The 21,647-nt window shown below is 32.6% G+C and overlaps 1 protein-coding gene across 2 annotated transcripts; it reads left to right on the forward strand.

The window, feature by feature from the left end:
* The first annotated feature begins 3,509 nt into the window (after positions 1 to 3,509).
* Positions 3,510 to 21,411, forward strand: LOC131940699 (transcription elongation regulator 1). Of its 2 annotated transcripts, XM_059299448.1 has the most exons (22): positions 3,510 to 3,922; positions 9,145 to 9,454; positions 9,677 to 9,694; positions 10,432 to 10,614; positions 10,803 to 10,959; positions 11,108 to 11,167; positions 11,668 to 11,771; positions 11,861 to 11,990; positions 12,334 to 12,458; positions 12,725 to 12,819; positions 12,961 to 13,100; positions 14,088 to 14,145; positions 14,387 to 14,555; positions 14,753 to 14,961; positions 15,070 to 15,220; positions 18,255 to 18,422; positions 18,510 to 18,695; positions 19,447 to 19,623; positions 20,092 to 20,175; positions 20,309 to 20,409; positions 20,545 to 20,605; positions 20,722 to 21,411. In XM_059299448.1, the coding sequence occupies exons 1-22, from the start codon at positions 3,528 to 3,530 to the stop codon at positions 20,860 to 20,862; spliced, it is 3,222 nt and encodes a 1,073-aa protein (XP_059155431.1). In that variant the 5' UTR covers positions 3,510 to 3,527; the 3' UTR covers positions 20,863 to 21,411. The 2 variants fall into 2 exon arrangements, with proteins under 2 accessions (XP_059155431.1, XP_059155432.1); XM_059299449.1 differs by lacking the exon at positions 9,677 to 9,694.
* Positions 21,412 to 21,647: the final 236 nt, after the last annotated feature.

The raw sequence follows: 21,647 nt of genomic DNA on the forward strand, positions 1-21,647 counted from the left end.
GCCAACACCACTGTGCCTATTAACATCAGTGTTTATTCCAGACATTACAGACACTTATATTGTGGGGGGGGGGGGGGGAGGTCACCTTGGGGGGGGGGGGGGGTAGAAGGGCAGTGGACACGGGTTTAAGTAGACTATATTATCTCAGCATCTTTTCCCGTTCGTGCCCAAGAGACATGGGGTAGATAAAGTAGAGTTCTTCTGTTTCATTGACCTCAGTACTATACTCAGCCGCCCTGTTTCCCCAACGTGATTCGGGTACCCCCCATTATTTAGAGCTGAATAGACCCAGGGACATCCTACGGACTCGAACACTGGATCCGAACTCGAGACTTCCGGGTTAGCAGTCTGCGCTCATAGCGCTCATCCTCGCCGTAAAGTAGGCTACATATTAAGTATAGGCCTAAATAATCATATTCTATTTCATTCAGGGAGGAGGCGGATAGTTGGGGGGGGGGGGGGTCCCTAAAAGCCTGAAAGAAACTGGTGAGTAGGTATGGGTAGTTCACAAACTGAATATGTGGTCGCACAGAGCAAGCGTCCAAATATTTTGCAAAGAGTGTTTATCTAAGGAGAATGTAAATTTGCCTAATTTTTAAAAAATGATATCTTCAAAATACTGTATATTCATATATCTTTGAAGTCTGTCTCACTTAATTCTAAATTAAACCATTTAACATATTTCATTGCAAGTATATCCGCAGTCCCCGCCCCGCCCTCGCTACGCCTCTGGTCCTTTTATACATTAGGGGTCATCCATAAATGACGTCACGCTTTTTTTGACGATTTTTACCTCCCCCCCTCCCCTCCGTCACACGTCGTCACAAAAAGCCAGACCCCCCCCCCTAAAATGACGTCACACCTCAACCTACAACCCCCCTCAAAATTGCAGTTGAATTTTTTAAAAACATCGATATTTTTCCAAAATCTTGTCTAAACTATTACAATTTATTAAAACAGTTATCTAAAACGCGAAATAACGTCTAAAATTCGTTTTCTAACATTGCTTTTTTATAATGCAAAAATGTGACGTCGCAACATCTGACCCCCCCTCCCCCTCATCACACATCGTCACAAAACTACGGACCCCCCCTCCCCCCTACGAGTGTGACGTCATTTATGGATGACCCCTTAGTCATTCGGTACGAAAGCTTACTTTTCATAATTATTATAAAAAAGAAATTAGTACAGAACTATTTTAATTAGCTTTATTTGACTATTTATAGAAGAGCAACTGTAAGTCATATAAGTGGTTTAAAAGTTTGCCTATTTTTCGTACTACAACATTTGTAGTTGTTTTTTTTTCTCTACGCACCAGTGTGTGTTAGTTACAGTAGAACAATTACTGCTGTTATCAATTTGTTTTATTGTTTTTGTTTTACAAAACCACTAGTCTATCAAGGTGCAAAAAATACAATTTTTAATCAGATTTTGCCCCCCTCCCCCCTAAACGGCCTGCGTTATTCGCCAATGACGTTTCTAAATGTTTGCAGTCAGTAAGTCAGAATAGTCAGATTGTATTTCTTACAGATGCCAAATCAGTCCTGCAATCCCTAAAAAAATCCAGAGTCCTATATTCAAACACTTATGACAGCACTAGAGAGGCTAAAAAATACCTGCAGCAGAATTGTGCTGCAGTGGATCCCGGGCCACTGCCAGATCCAGGAAACGAGATCGCAGACAAGCTGGCAAAAATTGGGGGAAAGAAACCACAACCGGAAATTTCGCTACACCCAAAAGAAATAAAAAGAATAATAAAAAATAAACAAACGCAACCTCACTACAATAAAGACGACGGCTATTATAATTTAACACGAAAACAACAATACATAATCTTTCGACTTAGAACAGGCCACAACAGACTAAATCAACACATGCACAGAAAACTGAAGATTGGGTGTGGCGAAATGTGCCCTTGTGGCAAGGCCCCGGAAAACACGGAGCACGTACTCCAGGAATGTACTCTGTATAGCCAGGCAAGAGGCAGACACTGGCCCCAGCCCACCCCACTCAGGGAAAAATTATATGGGACACCTGACAAACTGGAAACCACAGTCCGGTTTGTCCACGAAGTTGGACTTGTTGTCTGAATCCTCCACCATATTCAAAAATTAAGAAAAAAAAATAAGAACGAAGAAGAAGAAGAAGAGTAAGTATATCTGCAGGTGTCTTTTGGATGATATTGGAGATATCATAAAGGAAGCCAACCAGAATTTTATGTTGTTCTCAATCTTTGAACCTCTCTTCCAAAGTCTGTCTACCCAGTGGCGTAGCGAGGTCGGGTGTCACCCGGTGCGGCACTTAATGGTGTCACCCCCCCAGAGGCGTAGCGACCCTTCCCGGGGACAAACTTTCAAATTTTCGATTTGCACCCCCCCTCAAGTTTTCGATTTGCACCCCCCCCCCTCAAGTTTTTCTCTATATATTTTGCTATTTTTTGCCTTGGTGTCACCCCCCTAAATGGTGTCGCCTGGTGCGGTCCGCACCCCCCCTCGCTACGCCCCTGTGTCTACCCATATCCAAGATCGGGTAACAGAATTAATTCTACCTTAAAATTCTGTTTAGGATCTTGTGGTTCAAAAAATTAATTTAGTTTGAAAATCTAAATCTCTCCCTGGCTAACGGGGTTTCTAATTTAAATTGAGAGAAAGCGAGACTTACAAGCCCTATTAAAAAAATTTAAATTGCACGCGTTTTACAATGTCGCGTCATGCGCTAAAGCGATCACTAAATCAACATTAAAATTAGATAATCATCTGAAATGTTCGAGATTAAAAGATTTAGATTACATATATTATATTACCAGAGGCGTGGCTAGGGGAGGGCGAGTGGGGCGGCCGCCACAGGCACCGACCCAAAAAGGGCGCCAAACATGATAGGTATAATATAAAGAGCCCATTACTGAATTATATGCAGTCAAAATAAAGAATGTTGATTGCTACTTGGCATTACGGGCTTTTTGGCATACGGGCTTTTAAAATTGTTTTTACATCAATTGTGTGACACCAAAATATAAAGGCAAAGAGACTGGTAAAAAGCGCCCCAACCTTTCCAAATAAGGGAGGTGGGGGCGCATTATCACCAACGCGAATACTTAATTATAGGTCTAATTTGAAGAATGGGCGCAAAATAGATAGTTCATCCTGGGCACCGAAATAGATCGCTACGCCCTTGTGTGTAGTTTATATATTAATATAATCAATTTATTAATTATTAGGTACTTTTTAATAATTGAGATTACACATTTTTGCGCCCCTTATGGTTAGCGAACTCGGCGACCGCCTAGTTCGTCTTATAGGTAGCGCCGGCTCTGGACGTCCCCATCAGAGGGGGCACCTAAAGCAGACTTATGTACACAGGAATTGTCTAAAATTCACATCTTTGTGCCCCCCGCCCCTCAAACTAGGATACAAACAAGTCTAGAGTTGAATGTAAAATTTTGTTTCACCAACTTTTTGCACTGTTTTTGCATTATCAAATCGGAAGTTGTTTTAATGTGACTTTCAGAACGAGGCCATTAGACAAAAATGGCTGACATGGAAGCTATGGATGCGATGGGCGATGAAATACCGGACGATAATGTTCCTAATTCTGGAATGATGGACGATGACGAAGAAAATGAAAATGACCATAATCTTGTACATGATCATATGAACGATGACATGAGCAATCACCATGGCATGGGAATGGGAAATGAAGAAGACGAAATGGGTATGGGCATGGGCATGGACGGAGGAATGGGGATGATGATGGGCATGGGAAATGAAATGAATATGATGGGAATGGGAGACGGTCAATCTGAAATGGATATGAGCATGATGGATGGCGGAATGCAAGGTGATTTTAATAAATTTAACCGGTTTCCCGGACCTAGAGGTCGTGGCGGCTTTATGGGACCAAGAGGACCTGGAGGACCCAGGGGGTAAGTGTACCACAGTGTACCACTGTCTCAGTGTCTGTTGTGGTAAAACTCCATTTTGATGATTTTAGCATATTTTATTCCCCGCTGCACGTTCACCTCCCTAGAGGGTATTTTATTGGTAAAACCTTAGCGCTTAGTTTAGCGTAGGAAATTATCGGGTAATGTTTGTTGAGTTTCGGTAACTAGAGTTACGGTAAACCATGGTTTATTCATTGAAATATATTTATTAGGCCTAATATAAATTAATTGAAAGTCGATTGTAGTAAATTAATGTTTTAATTTTTTAAAGTTTAATCGACAAAAGGAAACAAGAATAAATATAATAGTAGATTTAAATTAGATCTAAAAATTAAAAAAAAAACAATATAAATATAAATAATGAAGTCAAATGTAATAATTTAATGTTTTTGGCTTGCAGTGGATTTTGACCATTAATTAATTAGATCTAGCTAGATATCTAGCTGCTAGGCCAAGTAAAAAAATATAGATTACAAAAATAGTAAAAATGATTACAAAATGTAAAAATGATTACAAAAATAAATCTATCCAAATTTTAAACATTCTGTATAAAAATAAAAGATGACGCCAAATAATGTATGGTTTACAGTACTTCCGGTGAATTCCGGAAGTGTGTGACTGACTTTGGCATTGTTTAACTGTTTTTTACTGCTATACGATTCCGGAATAATAACCGACGCTAAACTGAGGTTTTACCATTTTATTATAAACACAACCAAAACAAGCAAAGACATTATGAAAACACTCCGATTAAAGCTAGATCTACTTATTTTTTTTTATAAAAGTAAAAGGGGTTTTTTCATTAGAAAGGGTAAAAAAAAACATAAAAAAGCATGATTAGTCTGTATTAGAACAATTCCAATTTAATATTGTGTGATCATCAGCGGGAAAAAAATCTCTACATGGTCGCGGGTTCACCGTGAGTTCACATTGACTTTAATTATCAGCATACCTCATAGCTCGGGCAATAGTTATTTAAAATTGTGTTGGCCTCAGTTTTGGGGTCAATGTGAGTTCATAAATGGGTAATCTATCGTTTTAGGTACGTAAAATCGCCCGCGACTAGTAATGTGAAAAACAGGTGACTCCTTACATTTTAATAATTATTTCACATTTTGAGGAGGATTTATGTTTTGAAAAATACAAAAATGTTTCCTTGTTTCATTTATGTACCTGTTTTTAAACAATTGAATTAAAACTTTTCAGGAATAAATGAACACCAGCGATGTTTCCAACAGATGCAACCATGCTCATTTACTATAGCAGCCTGTCTATAGCAGCCATCTTGTTAAAGTTTTATTTTTATAAACATATAGCCATAGCGCAAGATTCAGGCGGAAGTCACTCTATTTTACAAATGGCTGCTGTTTATATAGCAAATCTTGCTTGCAGACACTGCTGTTTAAAGTTAATTTCTGGCCTATATTGATATATTTAGCCATTGATTTAGGTTTATTATTCATTTATCTATAATATTTGACACAAACATATGACAAAATACTTCTATTACAGCCTTGACAATGAGGTAACATTTTCGTACATTGATAGCCGCGGGCGATTTTACGTACCCAAAACGATAGATTACCCATAAATGTTTATTTATAGTATCATGCGTGGGAGATACTTGTAACAATACAAACAAACTTTACTGCCTTGCAATTGTGAGTTACGTTTACGTACTTCACCCATTGCCATGAAAATCTTAAGTGACACACGAACATAGCACATTCAAAATATTCTAAATTTGGATTTTTCTTAATTTTTGACAAAAGTAGGCCTAAATCAAATCATCAAACATTAAAACAAAAAATCATAATGAAATAAGCCCAATGTTTTCCTAACGTTTTTGTGTGTTTCATTTGTGTTTATATTAAAATTAGCTCAACCAGAGGTGAACTTGAAGCAGGGAATAAAATACGCTAAAATTGAGTTTTACTGTCTGTTGTACCAATAACTTTTTTCGGTAATCTATCGTTTTAGGATGTAAAATTGGCTGAGACTAGTAATGTGAAAAAAAGGTGACTCATTAGGCCCATATTTTTAAAATTATTTCACAATTTTAGGAAGATTTAGTTTTGAAAGGTACACATTTTTTTTTTCAAAGTTTCATTAATGTAGGGCCTACCTGTTTTTAAACTTTTCAGTAAAAAATAAAGACTAGCGATGTTTTCATCAGATGCAACCAGCTCATTTACTTTAGCAGCCATCTTGTGTTTTTTTTTGGTATAATTATAGTAAGATATTCAGGGGAAATCACTCTAACTTATTTAATATAGCAAATGTTGCTCGCAAACACTGCTGTTTAAAATTATTTTCTGGCCCATATTGATATATTTAGCCATTGATTTTGGTTTATTATTCAGTTATCTATAATATTTGACACAAATAGGCCTATATCATAATATACTTCTATTCAAGCCTTAACACTGAGGCAACGTTTTCGCACATTTCTAGCCTCTGCTGATTTTACGTACCTAAAACGATAGATAACCCTTTTTTCAAGTCTTCTTTTCTGAGTATCTTACCTGATCTAGTTCTAGATTTAGAATCTAGATTCTAGATCTATCTGTCACTGGTAAAAATTAGAATTGGTAGATTCTAGGCCTATACAACATTGCATATGATGAAAAGCTTGAAGCTTACTAAGAATAATACAAGTTTAAAAGGCCTGAGTATTTCTAGTCTAACAAACTGATTTAACTCTAATTTAATTTAGACCCATTTTTAAGAAGTAATATATTTTTTATTATTACAGTTAGGCCTACATACAAGTTCATTATCAAATTTGTAATATAATTTTCATTTCTATGCAAATTCAAGAATATCTTATTTTCAATCTAATAAGAGATTAGAAGATCATAAAATTTAATTCAAAGACAAAAAGGGAAATAACACAATTAAGTAGTAGCAAGCACTTGATCAGTCAGTTGAGCAGGTAGCCTCTGATACCTTTTAACCCTTTGAGCCCTGGCCTCCCTGGCCTAATTTCTCCCATTTCCTGAGCTCCCAAGCCCAAACCAATTTTCACTTATCTGCATCTAGCTTTGCCTATAACTTTTGAACCGTTGGAGATAATCAAGCCAAATTTGGTATCCAGACTCAGGATCAAACAACACTGCAGATAGATTGTAAAATTCTTTTTTTTTTTTTTTACAATGTTTGAACAGAACCATGTATATAAAACGAACAAATAATTATTGTTTTGATAGAACATAGAAGAAACCAATTTACATTTAGTAATTGTTTTGTTATTATTGATACCTGGCCATACTAGTTGATCGCCAGAAGTCCACTTTTGTGTGATAACTTTCAAAACAGTTATAACTGCCGGACCCGATGCAAAGAAAAACGTCGCATGATTCGCATCAGTAAACATTTTTTTTTTCGTTTCGGCAAGTCTTTGTCCTTGGCACCACGTGCATCATAACGTACTTGAACAGTTTCATTGTCACTGTCAATTTCAATGTCACAGTGTTCAGTCTCAAATTCAACGTCACTATCATCACAATAAAGACCAGGAATATTATCTTCATCATCAGAATCGATAAGTACTTGTATTGCCTGAGATGCAGTCATTCTACTTCTTTTATCGATGTTTCGGCTTTTTGCTTATCGTTTGCACCAACTTTATGTGATGAAGCCGACGGTTGTGGCTCAGCTTTTCGTTTCGGCGGCATTACTACGGAATGTAAATACTTTCATTTTTCCTAAAAATCTATTTTTAAAATCATAATTCCGCACTCAAAAGACACATGCGCAGTTTTATTCAGTCTTCCGCTAATTATATTTAATTAGACGGTATACCGGCCGCTAGAAATATGACGCTAGATCATCGGGCCGGTAAACCGGCTTTTCGGACATATATACCTAATGTTAAAGCCGGTTTACCGGCTTGGCGGGCTCAAAGGGTTAAATTTAAAAGATGACCACCAACCTTAATAGGGCAGGTATTTTTTGTTAATTGTTAAAATATCATAAGGTACAGTCAAATTTTAAAGCAAGTAGGTCTATTTTTAGTCTAGTGAGCCCACTTAAAGGATGAATGGAATGGAAAAATGTTTTTGATTTTAAAACATAAATATCAACTTATTTTTATATTATTACAATGCATATGTACTATGTAGCTTACCTTTAAATAGAAAATAAAACGTAAAAAAAACCTTATAATAAACGTTTAAGATGCAATAGTAAATGCATTGGTTGATCAAGAAATATCTTTAAAACCGTTTAGCAACCAATGTTTTTTTTTTACTTAGGGATTACTACTTTTAAAGTTTTGTAGAAATTTTACAACTTAGCCCCTATGATGCATTGCACACTTGTGTTAAAATAGTTATGGTTTTACCTTCAGTAAAAATTGTAAAAGCCTAGAATATTAAACAAAAAAAACTATTACAATTGAAAATCTTAGTCAACTTAAGTATTTGTTTGTATATGGTAACTTTATTTTTGGGTTTAGTGGTCAGTATTCAGGATATTAAAATGTCAATACAAACCGTGCTTTTAATAAGCAGTCTATTATCTCACCCCACATACTAAGTACATTCTTCAGGGTGGACAGGTATTTTTGGTAAGTTCTCTAGTGTGTGATCTCCTCTAACCTTTCAAATGTGAGCAGTTATTAAAGGTTGTTATTTATAGAAATCTATATTATTAGCACATGGTACAACTTTTCAGTATCTTGATTAGACCTACCCTACGTTTTCATAAAAGTTTTGCTGGCAATCATGCTTAAAAATACAATTTTAGCAACAATAGACCATTGCCTGAGCTAAAGATTTATTAGCAACAACCATAAGCTGTTGTTCAGTATTTGAAAATTCCTTTTTTGAGCTCATGTTTAATTTTTTTACCAAAAAAAAAAAAAGCACAATTATTCATATTTACTGCTACTACCCATAACATTGTTACATGAAAACCTATGCACTCTATTGTAGTTTTATTATCTACATTCTCCAGCATGTCTGTACAAATTCAGTATTAAGTCAGATGAGACGCTGATTGTCTCACCAGTGCAACAGAAAAACTCTGAAGTTTTTTTCTTATTCTGCACTCTATTTATCCAATCATTATTTTTATTTATTTGTATCTTAGTAAATAAAAAAGTAAATACAATTTGTTCAAAGTATTTGAATTAAGGAAACCAGTTTCTTGAAATTAGTGGCATATCCAATTAAACATATATATGGATCCCTTGTAAACAGATTCGGAGGACCCCGTGGACCAATGCCAATGGGCATGAGAGGCCCACCTATGGGAATGCGAGGACCTCATGGGATGAGGGGACCACCACGTGGACCACCCTTTGGCAGGCCACCATTTGATCCAAACTATGGACCACCTGGTATGGGGCCTAATCAAGGAATGAGAGGACCTGGCATGAATGGACCAATGATGGGAGGACCTGGAATGGGACCGAATGGACCTGGCATGGGACCTAATATGGGGGGTATGGGACCAAATGGACCAGGAATGGGACCTGGGATGCCCCCAGGTATGGGTCCTCAGGGAATGGTAAGTCACTTGTAAATTTATATCTAAAGATTGTTTTTGCTTCTGTTTGACAAAAAATAATTTAAAAAGAAAAAAAGTGAAAAGGTATAAAGAAAGAAATCTCCATTTTATTTGAGCTTTTATTAACTTTTAATACATTTAAACCATAATAATTGATCTATTTAAAATAATCCTTAGCAATTTAAAAATATATGTTAGAGATAATAACTTGTTTATTTTCAGAATATTAACAATAATAAAGTAAGTTCTTAAATAAAATATAATTTAGACTATTTTTTCCAAAAAAAAAAACCAAACAATTAACTATAACATAACTTTCTAAATTAGGTTTTAAAAATCTGTAAAAATGTTTGCATATATTTAAAAAAGAATTAGTCCAATATCACAATAGGGGGGAGGTTGAGAAAGGGCAGCATGTGTGAATAATGTCCATATTTATCTCTAGCACCTTTTTATCTTCACATGATAACTGAATAATCTTTATCTTTACTCTATCTTACATTTTTGTGGGAAAATAGTTCTCAAAAGTAAGAGTCAAATATTTCTTATGAGGTTGTTTTTTTGTTGGTTTCTCTTTTTTGGTTCTATGAATTTGTTTTTGTTTTAGTTTTTTTTTTTAAAATTAAATCTATCCATAAGTAGAGGGAGACTATTTGTTAAACAAAAAGTAGCCTGTTTTTTTAAAATATTATTTTTAAAAATTGAGTTTAGTTGCTTTATCTTTTTATATAGATGTAATACAATTTTTACAGCTAGCGAAAAATTATCAAGATTTGATATTAACTTTGCTTTAAAAAATGTAATTCAACCATTTTAATTTTTACTGCCATACAACATACATATATTTTAACAATTTCATTTTTTTTGCTTTATATTATTTACACATTCTTATATCGTGGTTATTTGACATGTTTATCTCATGTTTTTTTGCCATTCATTTTCTTTAACTGCACAAGTTATGGTTTTATTACCTATAGAGACCTTTGATGCCACCACCAAATTTTCCACCTCCAAATTTCTCAATGCCTCCTCCTGGATTTTCCAATGGAATGCCCCCGGGTATGATGGGTGGTATGAATATGCCACCACCTCTGCCACATCCACCACTAGATCCAGCAACACAGGACATCTGGGTTGAAACTAAATCTCCAGAAGGCAAAGTGAGTTTTTGACTTGATTTTTTTTTAAAGCAAATTTTTACAAATTTAATATTTGTTATGTAATAAATGATTTATTGAAGTGAAACATATACAAAAAAGAAATTAATTAGTATATGTTTCATTAATTGGAAAATGTTTTCTTTAAAAGAGAATTTAAAGGATGAAAAATAAATCTATTATTTGACCAGGTTTACTACTACAGCGCAAGGACCAGAGAATCTGCATGGACAAAGCCGGAAAATGCTAGAATTGTTACCCAACTGGAATGGGAAGCTTTTCAGACCAGTCAGGCACAAGGTGTTGCAGGGGGACCATCAACTGCAGCTCAGGCTGCTGTTGCCCAAGGTATTACATATTTTTTAACATTTGTCATTTTAGGGTCAATATTCATTTTGAAAAAATTTATGAATTAGTCATGTATATAACAGTCTCAGTTAAATTGTCTTAGGCAAAACTCTAAAAAGAAATACTTAATTATGCCTGATCCTTCCAGCCCAAGCAGCATCACAGCAGATGCAAGGGCCTGGCGATCAGTCTGCTATGGCACTTTCAGGTACTTTAAAATTAAGAATAAGAAGAATTGGAAGTATCAATTTAATTTATCAATTTAATTTATCGATTTCAGTTATCAAAACTTAAACTAATATATTAAAAATAGTTTTTATCAAAATTAATTGATTTATTAAACTTCAAACACACTTCGAAATATTTGATCACTTATTATATAATGTAGCAAGTGGTTTTGTTTCTTAATAAGAGCAATAAAGTGTGTTTCTTGAAGCCTTAGCAGATATACAAGACCTATTTTGTTGGTGTGGACTTGGGATGATGAACCTTAAACAAAAACATAAGTTGGAGAAAAATACAGATAACCCCTATGACTTAATGATGGTCAGCTTAAATGATTCAGTTCAATTAAACCAATTTTTAATAATGTTAGTTGGGATGTTTGTAAAATAGTTTAAAAAAAAATTGCAATTTTAAAAAACCTATTAATTTAAAAACAGCTGAATAAGTTCACCTTTTTTATTCAATGATGTTTTTACACCTAAGGTGCAGGCCAAGGTTTTAATCCTGGTTTATTGCCACCAGGATTTACTAATCCATTCATGCAACACCAAATGCCAGTTGGAAACACCCCTGACATTCCAATGCAGGTATATAAAAATTTTGTCAACAAAATATTTTTTTCCAATTATAAGTTAAGGAATTTAATTTTAAAATACTTTACAAAAATGTTCTTCAGCAACCTACAAAACCTCCTGAAGTTGCTGAATGGTCTGAACATAAAAACACGGATGGCAAAAGCTACTATCATAATTCACGAACTCAGGAGTCAGTTTGGGAAAAACCACAGGTCTTAAAAGATTGGGAAGGTAAAAATGATCTATGCTTCAAAAAGTCTTGTACTATTTTTTGTGTGTTCCTGTATGAAAGTGCGTTCTTATAGAGAAAGAAACAAACCATATTTAACAACAAACTTTAATAAAAACAATTAAAAATAATACCTCCTGTGACTTGCTTTTACTGTGTCTTGGCTGGAAGTTAACCTGACTTTAAAAATAATCATTAGCTCGAGCTTGCTTTTATGGGATACTCCACTTGACCTATTCTTTATTAGTTTTATTTGAAAATTATGAATGGTTGGAAAAATAACATATATATATATATATATATATATAAAATAGATTTTCATATTTAATACATTTTTATTCTCAGCAAAACTGGAGCAGCTACAGAACTCAGGATCTCAAGTGCAGTCACAAGTACAACAGCGAGCACCAGAAGTTATTAAAGTGGATGCTGGTGATAGTTCTGATGAATCAGAAAAAGATGAAGAGGAGGTATTAAATATTAAGTATTCGAATACTTGTAAATAAAAAAAAATACTGCAATTGTCATTTATTGCAATTTAGGTTTATTAAATGGTGACTTATTAAAAGCGTAACTTAACTGAAAAAGATTCCTCTTGTATTGTGTAACATCATGGTTTTAAAAGAAAAAAATCATCACAAATTGTTAATATTTTAAAATTTGCAATAGTGCTTCTGTAATTTAGTCTATTGGATTTGCATTTTGTATTGTACATTTTGAAAATTTGAACTAATAGGAAAAGAAAGAGAAGCCAGAAGAAATGACTGAAGAGCAGAAAGCAGCTGAAAAATCTAGACCTGTTTCCAGTACTCCTGTACCTGGAACACCATGGTGAGTTTAAATATATAATACCTTCTAATTAATTAACTAGCATTAGAAAGTACATCTTAATTTCCAGATATTAAAAAAAATTTGGGAACACATTTAAAAAAATGTTTTAATCAAAGAAAATTAATGATAATTTATTTTCAGGTGTGTTGTGTGGACTGGGGATGGTCGCTGCTTTTTCTATAATCCTAGCCAGCGTCTTTCTGTCTGGGAAAAGCCAGAGGATCTTCAGAATAGACCGGATGTGGATAAGTTGCTTTCATCGAAACCTGATGCCAAAGCAGGTAAGTTTTTATTGACCTATTAAATATTTTTTCAGAGGCTACCGAGTAAAATGTAGATAATCTTGGTAGAAATTTTTTCATCATATGTGGATTACGCTAAATTTCTGTAAACCTTTTTTTTTTAAAATTTTTTTGACAGTTTACCTGACCAGTCTTAATTCTTATCAGAATTTTTTTTTTGTCTTATGAACATTAAATCACTTATTTATAAAATACTTAAAAAAAACTTTTTAAAAAACCACGTTTTTCTTGTGGACTAAAAAGTAGAAAATAACTATTTACATACATTTGATGACAAAAAACGTGGGTACGTTCACCATCAAATTTCCCGACCCATCTGCCCGACCCACGTTTTTTGTCATCAAATGTATGTAAATAGTTATTTTCTACTTTTTAGTCCACAAGAAAAACGTGGTTTTTTAAAAAGTTTTTTTTAAGTATTTTATTTTCTCCTTTTTAGTCCGTTGCTACACATGAAAAACGTGTTTTTTAAAAAAGTTTTTTATATAGTTTATTTTCTACTTTATCTAATGACTTGATTAAGTATGAATTGACTAAGTGTTTATAAATACACGGACTAAAAAAATCTTGAGCGCCCAGGATTCGAACCTGGGTTGTCGCGGCCACAACGCGAAGTACTAACCACTATACGATCACGGCCAGCGCGCTCACATCGATTGGGGCCGAAGTAACTGTGTCAACAAGCCTCCAGTCTTGTCGGTATCTTTAGAAATCATGTCCTCAATTTTATGGTCCTTTGGGCGTAATTAAATTAAGCTAATTACGGTCTCTAATTGCTAGTTTTTATGATTGCATCTGAAATTGTTAGGCGAAAGTAACCTGCATGCCAAATTTCAGATCTATAGAGCAATCAGAAGTGGGCTAATTTTCGATGTCAATTTTAACAACAAACACACGCGAAGCTGAGTTAATAAAAACGTGTTAAAAAAAAAATGATAATTATATTTTTAAAATAATTTTTTTCAGCTGAGAAAAAGAAAGAGGAAAAAGTGGAAGAAGAAGAGCCACCAGCAAAGAAAAAAAAGTACTGCTTTTATTTAGCTCACATTGTTATGCAATTACTGAGAGCAAATGTTTTTTTTAAAATGCAGCATGTTAAATTAATAGCTGGGTCTACAACTGATTTTGAAAATTTCCCTAGTTAGCAATTCTATTTAAAAAAAAAAAATTTTAAGAAGTTTTGGTGTTATCTTACCAGTTTACAGGCTATAGCTGATAAACTTTAGTATAGTTAATATGAACATTATTCATTTTTGTTCTGACAGGCCCGAGCCAGAACCAAAGGAAGAGAAGAAAGAAGGAGGGTTACCAAAGCAAATAGATGTTGGTAAAGAAGCTGCTATTGAAGCTGAAGTACAGGCTGCTAGGCAAAGAGCAATAGTTCCTCTAGAAATACGAATGAAGCAGTTCAGAGATATGCTCGCAGAGAAAGAGGTGACACTTAACATATATTATTGTACATATAATATTATAGTTATATTAAAGTATTTAAATAAGATTTAAAATGGTATCTCTGTTTATTAAATCTTTATTAGTTATAATTAATTTCAGTTGCAAGTTTTCAAAGTATTTTTCAAAGTTAAATTTATTTATTAGACATGACTTTTAATTTATTCTTTATTATGTGAAAGGTATCTGCTTTTTCAACTTGGGAAAAAGAGCTGCATAAGATTGTTTTCGATCAGCGCTACCTTTTATTAACTTCACGAGAAAGGAAGCAGGTATTTGAACAGTATGTGAAAGAAAGAGCTGAAGAAGAAAGACGTGAAAAACATCGCAGAATTAAAGAAAAGAAAGAAGCCTTCAAGCAGCTTATGGAGGAAAGTAAACTTCATGGAAAGTAAGTGTAACATCCTTGACAAAAAGACTTACATTAATACTTACATTAATAAACGGGTATTTATACATTTTAAAATCTGTGAAATAATAAATAATCTAATTTTTACAGGTCATCCTTCAGTGATTTTGCTTCAAAATATGGTAAAGATGAACGCTTCAAAGGCATTGATAAAATGCGTGAGAGAGAGTCGATGTTTCTAGATTTTGTGAGTGACCTGCGGAAAAGAGAGAAAGAAGAGAAATCTGTACTAAAGGAAAAGGTAAATAATTATTTTATTCAAAGTGAACTGTAAGGAAACTAGTTCTCAGAAAAAAATTTCTTTTTTTTTTTCATTAAAAACCCAAAAAACCCTCACATTTTGAATTATAAAAGTTAAACTAACTGAAAAATATTTAGAATTGTATTTTTCTGAGAATTAGAAGGTAACCACAGTCAGTTAAGTTTTGTTACATTTTGGTTAAGAAAGTGGCGGTTTTAAGGCAAAGAAAAATAATTTTTTTAGGAAACCCTTCTTTGAAAAAGAAAATGAATCTTAAAAATTCCAGCTTATTAGTAAGCTTTCAGTAGAAATATCGGCCCATCCAAATGAAACAAAATATTTTAACTGTTGCTGTTGGTTGTTAATTTCTTTCACAAATCAATGCTCGTATATTGTAATTAAAAAATGTAATCCTGAGTATAGTAAGTAATCTCAGGATACTTTTTATTTTTAAATTTATGTTTTAAAAGAAAACTAATAGATTTTGATTAACTACAGCAGTTTCCTACTATTTCCTAAAATTTACCAAGCTGTTTATTACACCTAGTTTATACTTAATTCATGATTACATTTATAGCATTTGATACTTTTGAAAGAAACTGTTAATTTTTATAGTGTTGTTTTTGTTTAGTCAAACCTTCTTTTCAGCACAATATTTTTGTCATAACAGTATGAATTATCATAATAATTTAATTATTCTTACATTGGTTTCTGTGAAAAATTAATGCATTTATCTTTGAGATGTTTTTATGTATTTTTTTCAGTGGATATTTTGTTTAGCAACATAATTATTTGTTTAATTAGTACCAAATTTGTATGTAGTGCTATAAAAGTTTATTTTTTTCTTATAAAAATATTTGGAATTTGTTTGAATGCTATATATAAAATGATAATTTATGGTGACTAGCACATGTATGTTTTTAATTTAAACATTTTTCCTCAGCACCAGATGTCTCATTCAGTCTTCCTAATTCATCGTTTTTTAAAACTGTATTTATTTAACATATAGAACATATTTAAATAGTAAATTCACTTAAATTTGTAAATTTAGATATCATTCTTTGTGGTTTTGCAAAATAATTTTATTTCAGCCCTCTGCTCTCATCTTTTCGTAAGTCTTATGAATTGAGAGAAGATTGAATTATTCTATCCTTGTTTCAACTTTATGCATGTGTAACATTGTTAGAAGAGGGTTTAAAGCTATAGAAAAACTAGCCATATTCTTTATATCCCTATTCTAAAATGTTCACATGTTCAGTTAAATAAGTAAAGATATTGATGCAGATGTAGGTTATTGCACTAAAATTAAGATAAATATTATTTACTTGATTAGATTGATCATTTCTAGTCGTAATATTTTGTTATTTAAAGGTTTAAATTTATGTTCAGACAGTTATGCTAGATATCTCTATCTTAGATATGTATATTTATCAACAATTTCCTAAATTTTCTTCATACTTTTCTAATCCTAAGTACTTATGGTTACATTAATTTTATGACGAATTAAAGCCGATATTTATCAGCTCTGAAAATGAAATATTTAAAAATATTTGGCAAATTGACTTAAAAGTTTTTGCCTTTTGAAATAAATTTTTTTCAGAGCTGAATTAGATGAACATTGAGTAAATAACTATTTATTTTGGCTGATATTCTAATGTTGTTAAACTTTGTGTTCCCCCATGGAAGAAGAAGAAGATTGCATCAGGCAGCTGTAGACATCATGGTTGATATGACTCCTGGTCAGTTGCCAGTGCAATTTGACCCTGGTGCGGAAACCTAGTGCTCGCTATGTGGTGGTCTGACCTGGTATATAGCACCAATAATTTTATTTACTTTTCTTGTCATCCTTTAACATTTCTCTACATGACCATAGTTGTCTTTCTGTCTTCCCTACTTATTTCTGTTTACTTGAGAAAAATTGTAATGTCTCTTTAGAGATATGCACTGGAGATGAAGCATAAACAAAAGCAAAATGTAAATTGTAAGCAGATTATTAAAATTTGTTGATATATATATTCAAAATTTTGGATTTACTTTTACTCTAAGGAGTTTTTAACAGTCACAGTATAACATTGTTTTGATATGATTTTGCTTATAAAACTTCTTTTGCCTTTGGTTTGCTATTGCCATCTCATGCAATAGGCATGTTAAAAATGATAATGGTTATTACCTTATTTATTGTAAGGGCTAATATTAAACTACTATTTAAAATATCTTTTCTATTTTTAAAAGTAATTGGAAAACCACAATTGAATTAACCAAGGTCTTGTGTATAATGATTTGCTTTTGTTTAAATTGTTTTTTTATTTCAGGAAGTATGATTGGTTCGTAGGAATGAATGGAAATTAGATACTTTATTTTAATATTATGTATAGATCTGTGAGTGAGGTTGTTCCATTACAAATACAAAATAAAATGAGATGGCAACTCTCTAGTGCATTGTCACAATAAAGTATAATGCCATTTCATTGATCCATTTTATTTGTTTGCATTTGGACGTGCAAGTTTTTTTTTGAAAATGCAGTTAATACATAATATTGAACTTTGTTTTAAACATTTTAACCTTAAGAAATAAAAGATCAATTGATTTATGAATCAAAGCTAATCATATTTTGGGTTGTGTGGTATAAGCTTGCAGTCTTAATGCAATCTTATCCTAGTGCTTGTCTTTACTACTTCTTGGAAGGATAAGAAATTGTCAAAGACAAGTTGCTTTGTCTATTTATATATATATTTTTGTGACTAGTTAATTATTTAGTTGTATTAGTTAATGATTGTATTTGCAGTGAACATAAAGATTGAAAACTAATACCAAACATTTTAAAACTATCAAATATTTTTGCTTTTAAATTATATTCAAGAGCTTATAACTTAAAAAGTTCAAGCAAGCATGACACATTAAACTTGTTTTAGTAAGGTCATGTGATATTGTTTTAAGCTTATATTTTAAAAAATATGAACTTGATTAATTTTTTGTTTCTTAAAATATATAAATTTACCTATCAGATTTTCAATGTTAATGATTTCCTTTCAGCTGAAGTCTGACTTCATTAAATTGCTCAAGGAAACATCTGGAATTGAGCGCAATTCGAGATGGAGTGAAATAAAGAAAAAGATTAACTCTGATCCCCGTTATGAGGCAGTTGACAGCAGTTCCCGTAGGGAAGATTGGTTCAAAGAATATGTCAAAACAGTTGATGAGGTATGTCTTTTAGTTCATTTAATAAAATGGCTTATCATCAGCCTCATTTAGGAACAAGTTTTTAAATCAATTACTCACTGTCTTTAGGCTAACTCAGAAGACGAAGAGCGCAAAGAACGAGAAAAGCAAGAAAGAATTGAAGCTAGTATTAAGAAAAGGGAAGAGGAAGTTAAGCAGTCATTGTCATCCTCATTGAGAGAAAGAGATAAAGAACGAGAACAGCACAAAAAAGATGAAGCTATCCAGCATTTTAATGCCCTACTTGCAGATCTGGTAAGCATTTTTTATATCCCTGCTGTAACTTTTTTCTTCTACCTCGCACTTCTTAATTTTAATATTGAAATTTTCTTCAACACAAGCATCACTTGTCAACATGTGCACCATTTGACCTATTGACTCGGTCTTTTCCTCTCTTTTTTTTTCTGGATTCACTTCCATAGTCTTGTCCACCCAAGAACAATCTGCAACCTTCCGCATCTGCCCTTGCTCTGAACTTGTGTCTTTTAGCAGTCTTGTACTAACCTGCCTGACCATGCTTCCCACTGCTATAACTTTGTTATTAAACCTTTCGAAACAAGTTTCATAAATAATAGCGTTTTATTGCTTATATGTTATATGTTGTTGCCTAAAATTTAATTTTTCTAGTGTAAAGTTTTATATACCTGGAAAATACCATGTCTCACTACATTGTATAATGTTAGATTTCAAAAAATAATTTTATAAATTTACTGCGTAAATTATGAATCATCTTTTCTAATTCGTTCCCATGACACAAGGGGCAGATGAAGAAGTGGAGGTAATCTGTTTTAATTACCTTGGCATCCAATAGTATAATGTTTAGCACTTTGCCCAGCCGCCTTTGTTTCCCCAACGTAAGTTACACGTCAAAGCTAGATGGACTAAGAGAAGTCCTACAGTCACATATCCGAACCGAGACCTTTAGATTAGCAGCCAAATGCTGTATCACTCGACCATGCCATCCCCAAAATATCATTAATACAGTTCAATTCATTTCTTTCTTCAGGTACGAAATAATGAAGTTACCTGGAGGGATACTCGCAAACAACTTCGTAAAGATCATAGATGGGAGTTGACTGATTCCTTAGAAAGAGATGAAAAGGAAAAACTGTTTGACACTCACATTGAAGGTCTCTACAAGAGAAATCGATCCATGTTTCATTCTCTGCTTGATGAAACAGAGGTATTAAATCGGTTTTTAAGAATTTACTTGACACAGCTCTTTTTAAATTGAATTGAAGTTTTCTTCACTAATATTTTAACATACACAAATGAAGAATACTTTGCAAAAAATGTTTATATTATTAACCTTTTATCATCTCTTCTTTGATTTTAAAATTATTGTCCAGTTCAGAAGAATTATTTTGATTAACATTTAGTATTTGCTACATTAGAATTACTAGGTTCTAAGTGATGCTATTTGAATTTATTATTCTGTCAGTTAGTTTAGCTGGCTAATTCAGGTTTTTGTATTGCCACATACACTTGTGAGAAAATAAAATTCCAATATATCTTTGGATTTTTAAAATAGTATTTACTTGTCTTCAATTAAAATTAAATTATGCTGTAAAGCATGTTTGTGTTAAAAATTTCTGCCCCAAATTTTTTTATTTGTAGCTAAATTTTAAATTACTGCATTATTATTTTTAAGATATCTTTGACATCCACCTGGAAGGAAGTTAAAAAGCAAATCAAAGAGGATCCTAGATACAGCAAGTTTTCTTCAAGTGATCGAGTAAGAAAATACGTTGATTTTTTTTTTAAGGATAAATTACTGTATTTAAATGTGACTTGTTAAAAATTCATAATAATTTTTATCTTAAATAGTTTGTTAACATAATATTGTACTTAAATTTCTTTTGAAATAGAAAAGAGAGAAAGAGTTCACGGAGTACATGCATGAAAAATTTGTGAATGCCAAAGCAGATTTTCGTGAATTATTGCGTGAGACTAAAGTAATCACATACAAGTAAGCTTTAAATTTATTTTACCACTATTGGATATTTATAAATTATTTTTTTACACACAGTAGACCTGTTTTGAATAGTGTTAATATTTTACAAACATAAAATTTATAATGTATATTTTTATTATAATTTCTCAGAACTAAGAAATTTTTAGATGAAACTGAAGGCCATCTTGAGGATATAGAAAAAGTCCTAGAGGTGAGTTAATATGTTATTCAACTTATTTTTATTTATAATAGTTAATAAATAAATGATTATAATAATTCATTTTAAGGTGAACTAGAATTACTTCATTAAGATTTATTTCCCCCCAGAACGACAAGCGGTTTTTGACACTAGAATGTGTACCAGATGAAAGGAGAAAGATTCTTCTCTCCCATATTGATGAACTGTATCAGAAAGGCCCTCCACCTCCTCCTACAGCTTCTGCACCTTCTCATAGAGGACTGAAATGATTCAGTATGGCGTGCAAAAATAAAAGCCTAATGGCAGTTGTTCTTGCTATTTTGTATGAGAGAAAAATAGAAAGCTTTTTAACCTTTACATTTTTCCCATTTTTAAAGTAACTTTTATTTTTAGTAGCAGTCTGCTTTCTTTCTTAACACAGCAAATTTTTGTCAACATTTTTATCTTTTTTGGACTTTTGAATAAAAGTGTCAATTTTTAGTTGCGTTTTCCATATTGGCAATAAAAATGTTTAGTAAAAACTTTTACATTTGAATTATCGAGCTTATTTTTTAAATCTTTGGACCCAAAAATAAATGAATTGCATACAAGATTTGGTCATAAATGTCAAACATTTAGTAAAACAATAGTGGTGAGACTGAATGCTTGTAATAGCTTTATCTCCTTCCTTAAAAATCACAGACAAAAAAAGGTTGTTATAAATAAGTGCACAGTATTTAACATTTGTAATTAGTTAACAAATCTTTTTTAGAAGTCAAATGAATTTTTTTTCTGTTATTGTTTTTGTTGGTATTATAATAAAGTGGAAGAATTTTAAAGTATTTGTTCTTTTTGTTGAACAAATTAGCTAGTCACTTTTTTAATGTTTTGGGGTTAAGCAATGTGATGAACAATTTCATCATCAATAATGCAAGGGTTAGTAAGTTAAACCTACTACAACCAGTGAAGTATCAAGTGATTGTAAGGTCAGCAATAATTATATTGGTTCTTCAGTTCTGTGAAGCAGGGATTGAACTGCTAACAAATGTTACTTTTATATATTTACACAACAAAT

Source organism: Physella acuta, unplaced genomic scaffold (assembly GCF_028476545.2).
Source record: "Physella acuta isolate Inbredline_101_S28 unplaced genomic scaffold, ASM2847654v3 ptg000325l, whole genome shotgun sequence".
NCBI classification, from domain to species: domain Eukaryota; kingdom Metazoa; phylum Mollusca; class Gastropoda; family Physidae; genus Physella; species Physella acuta.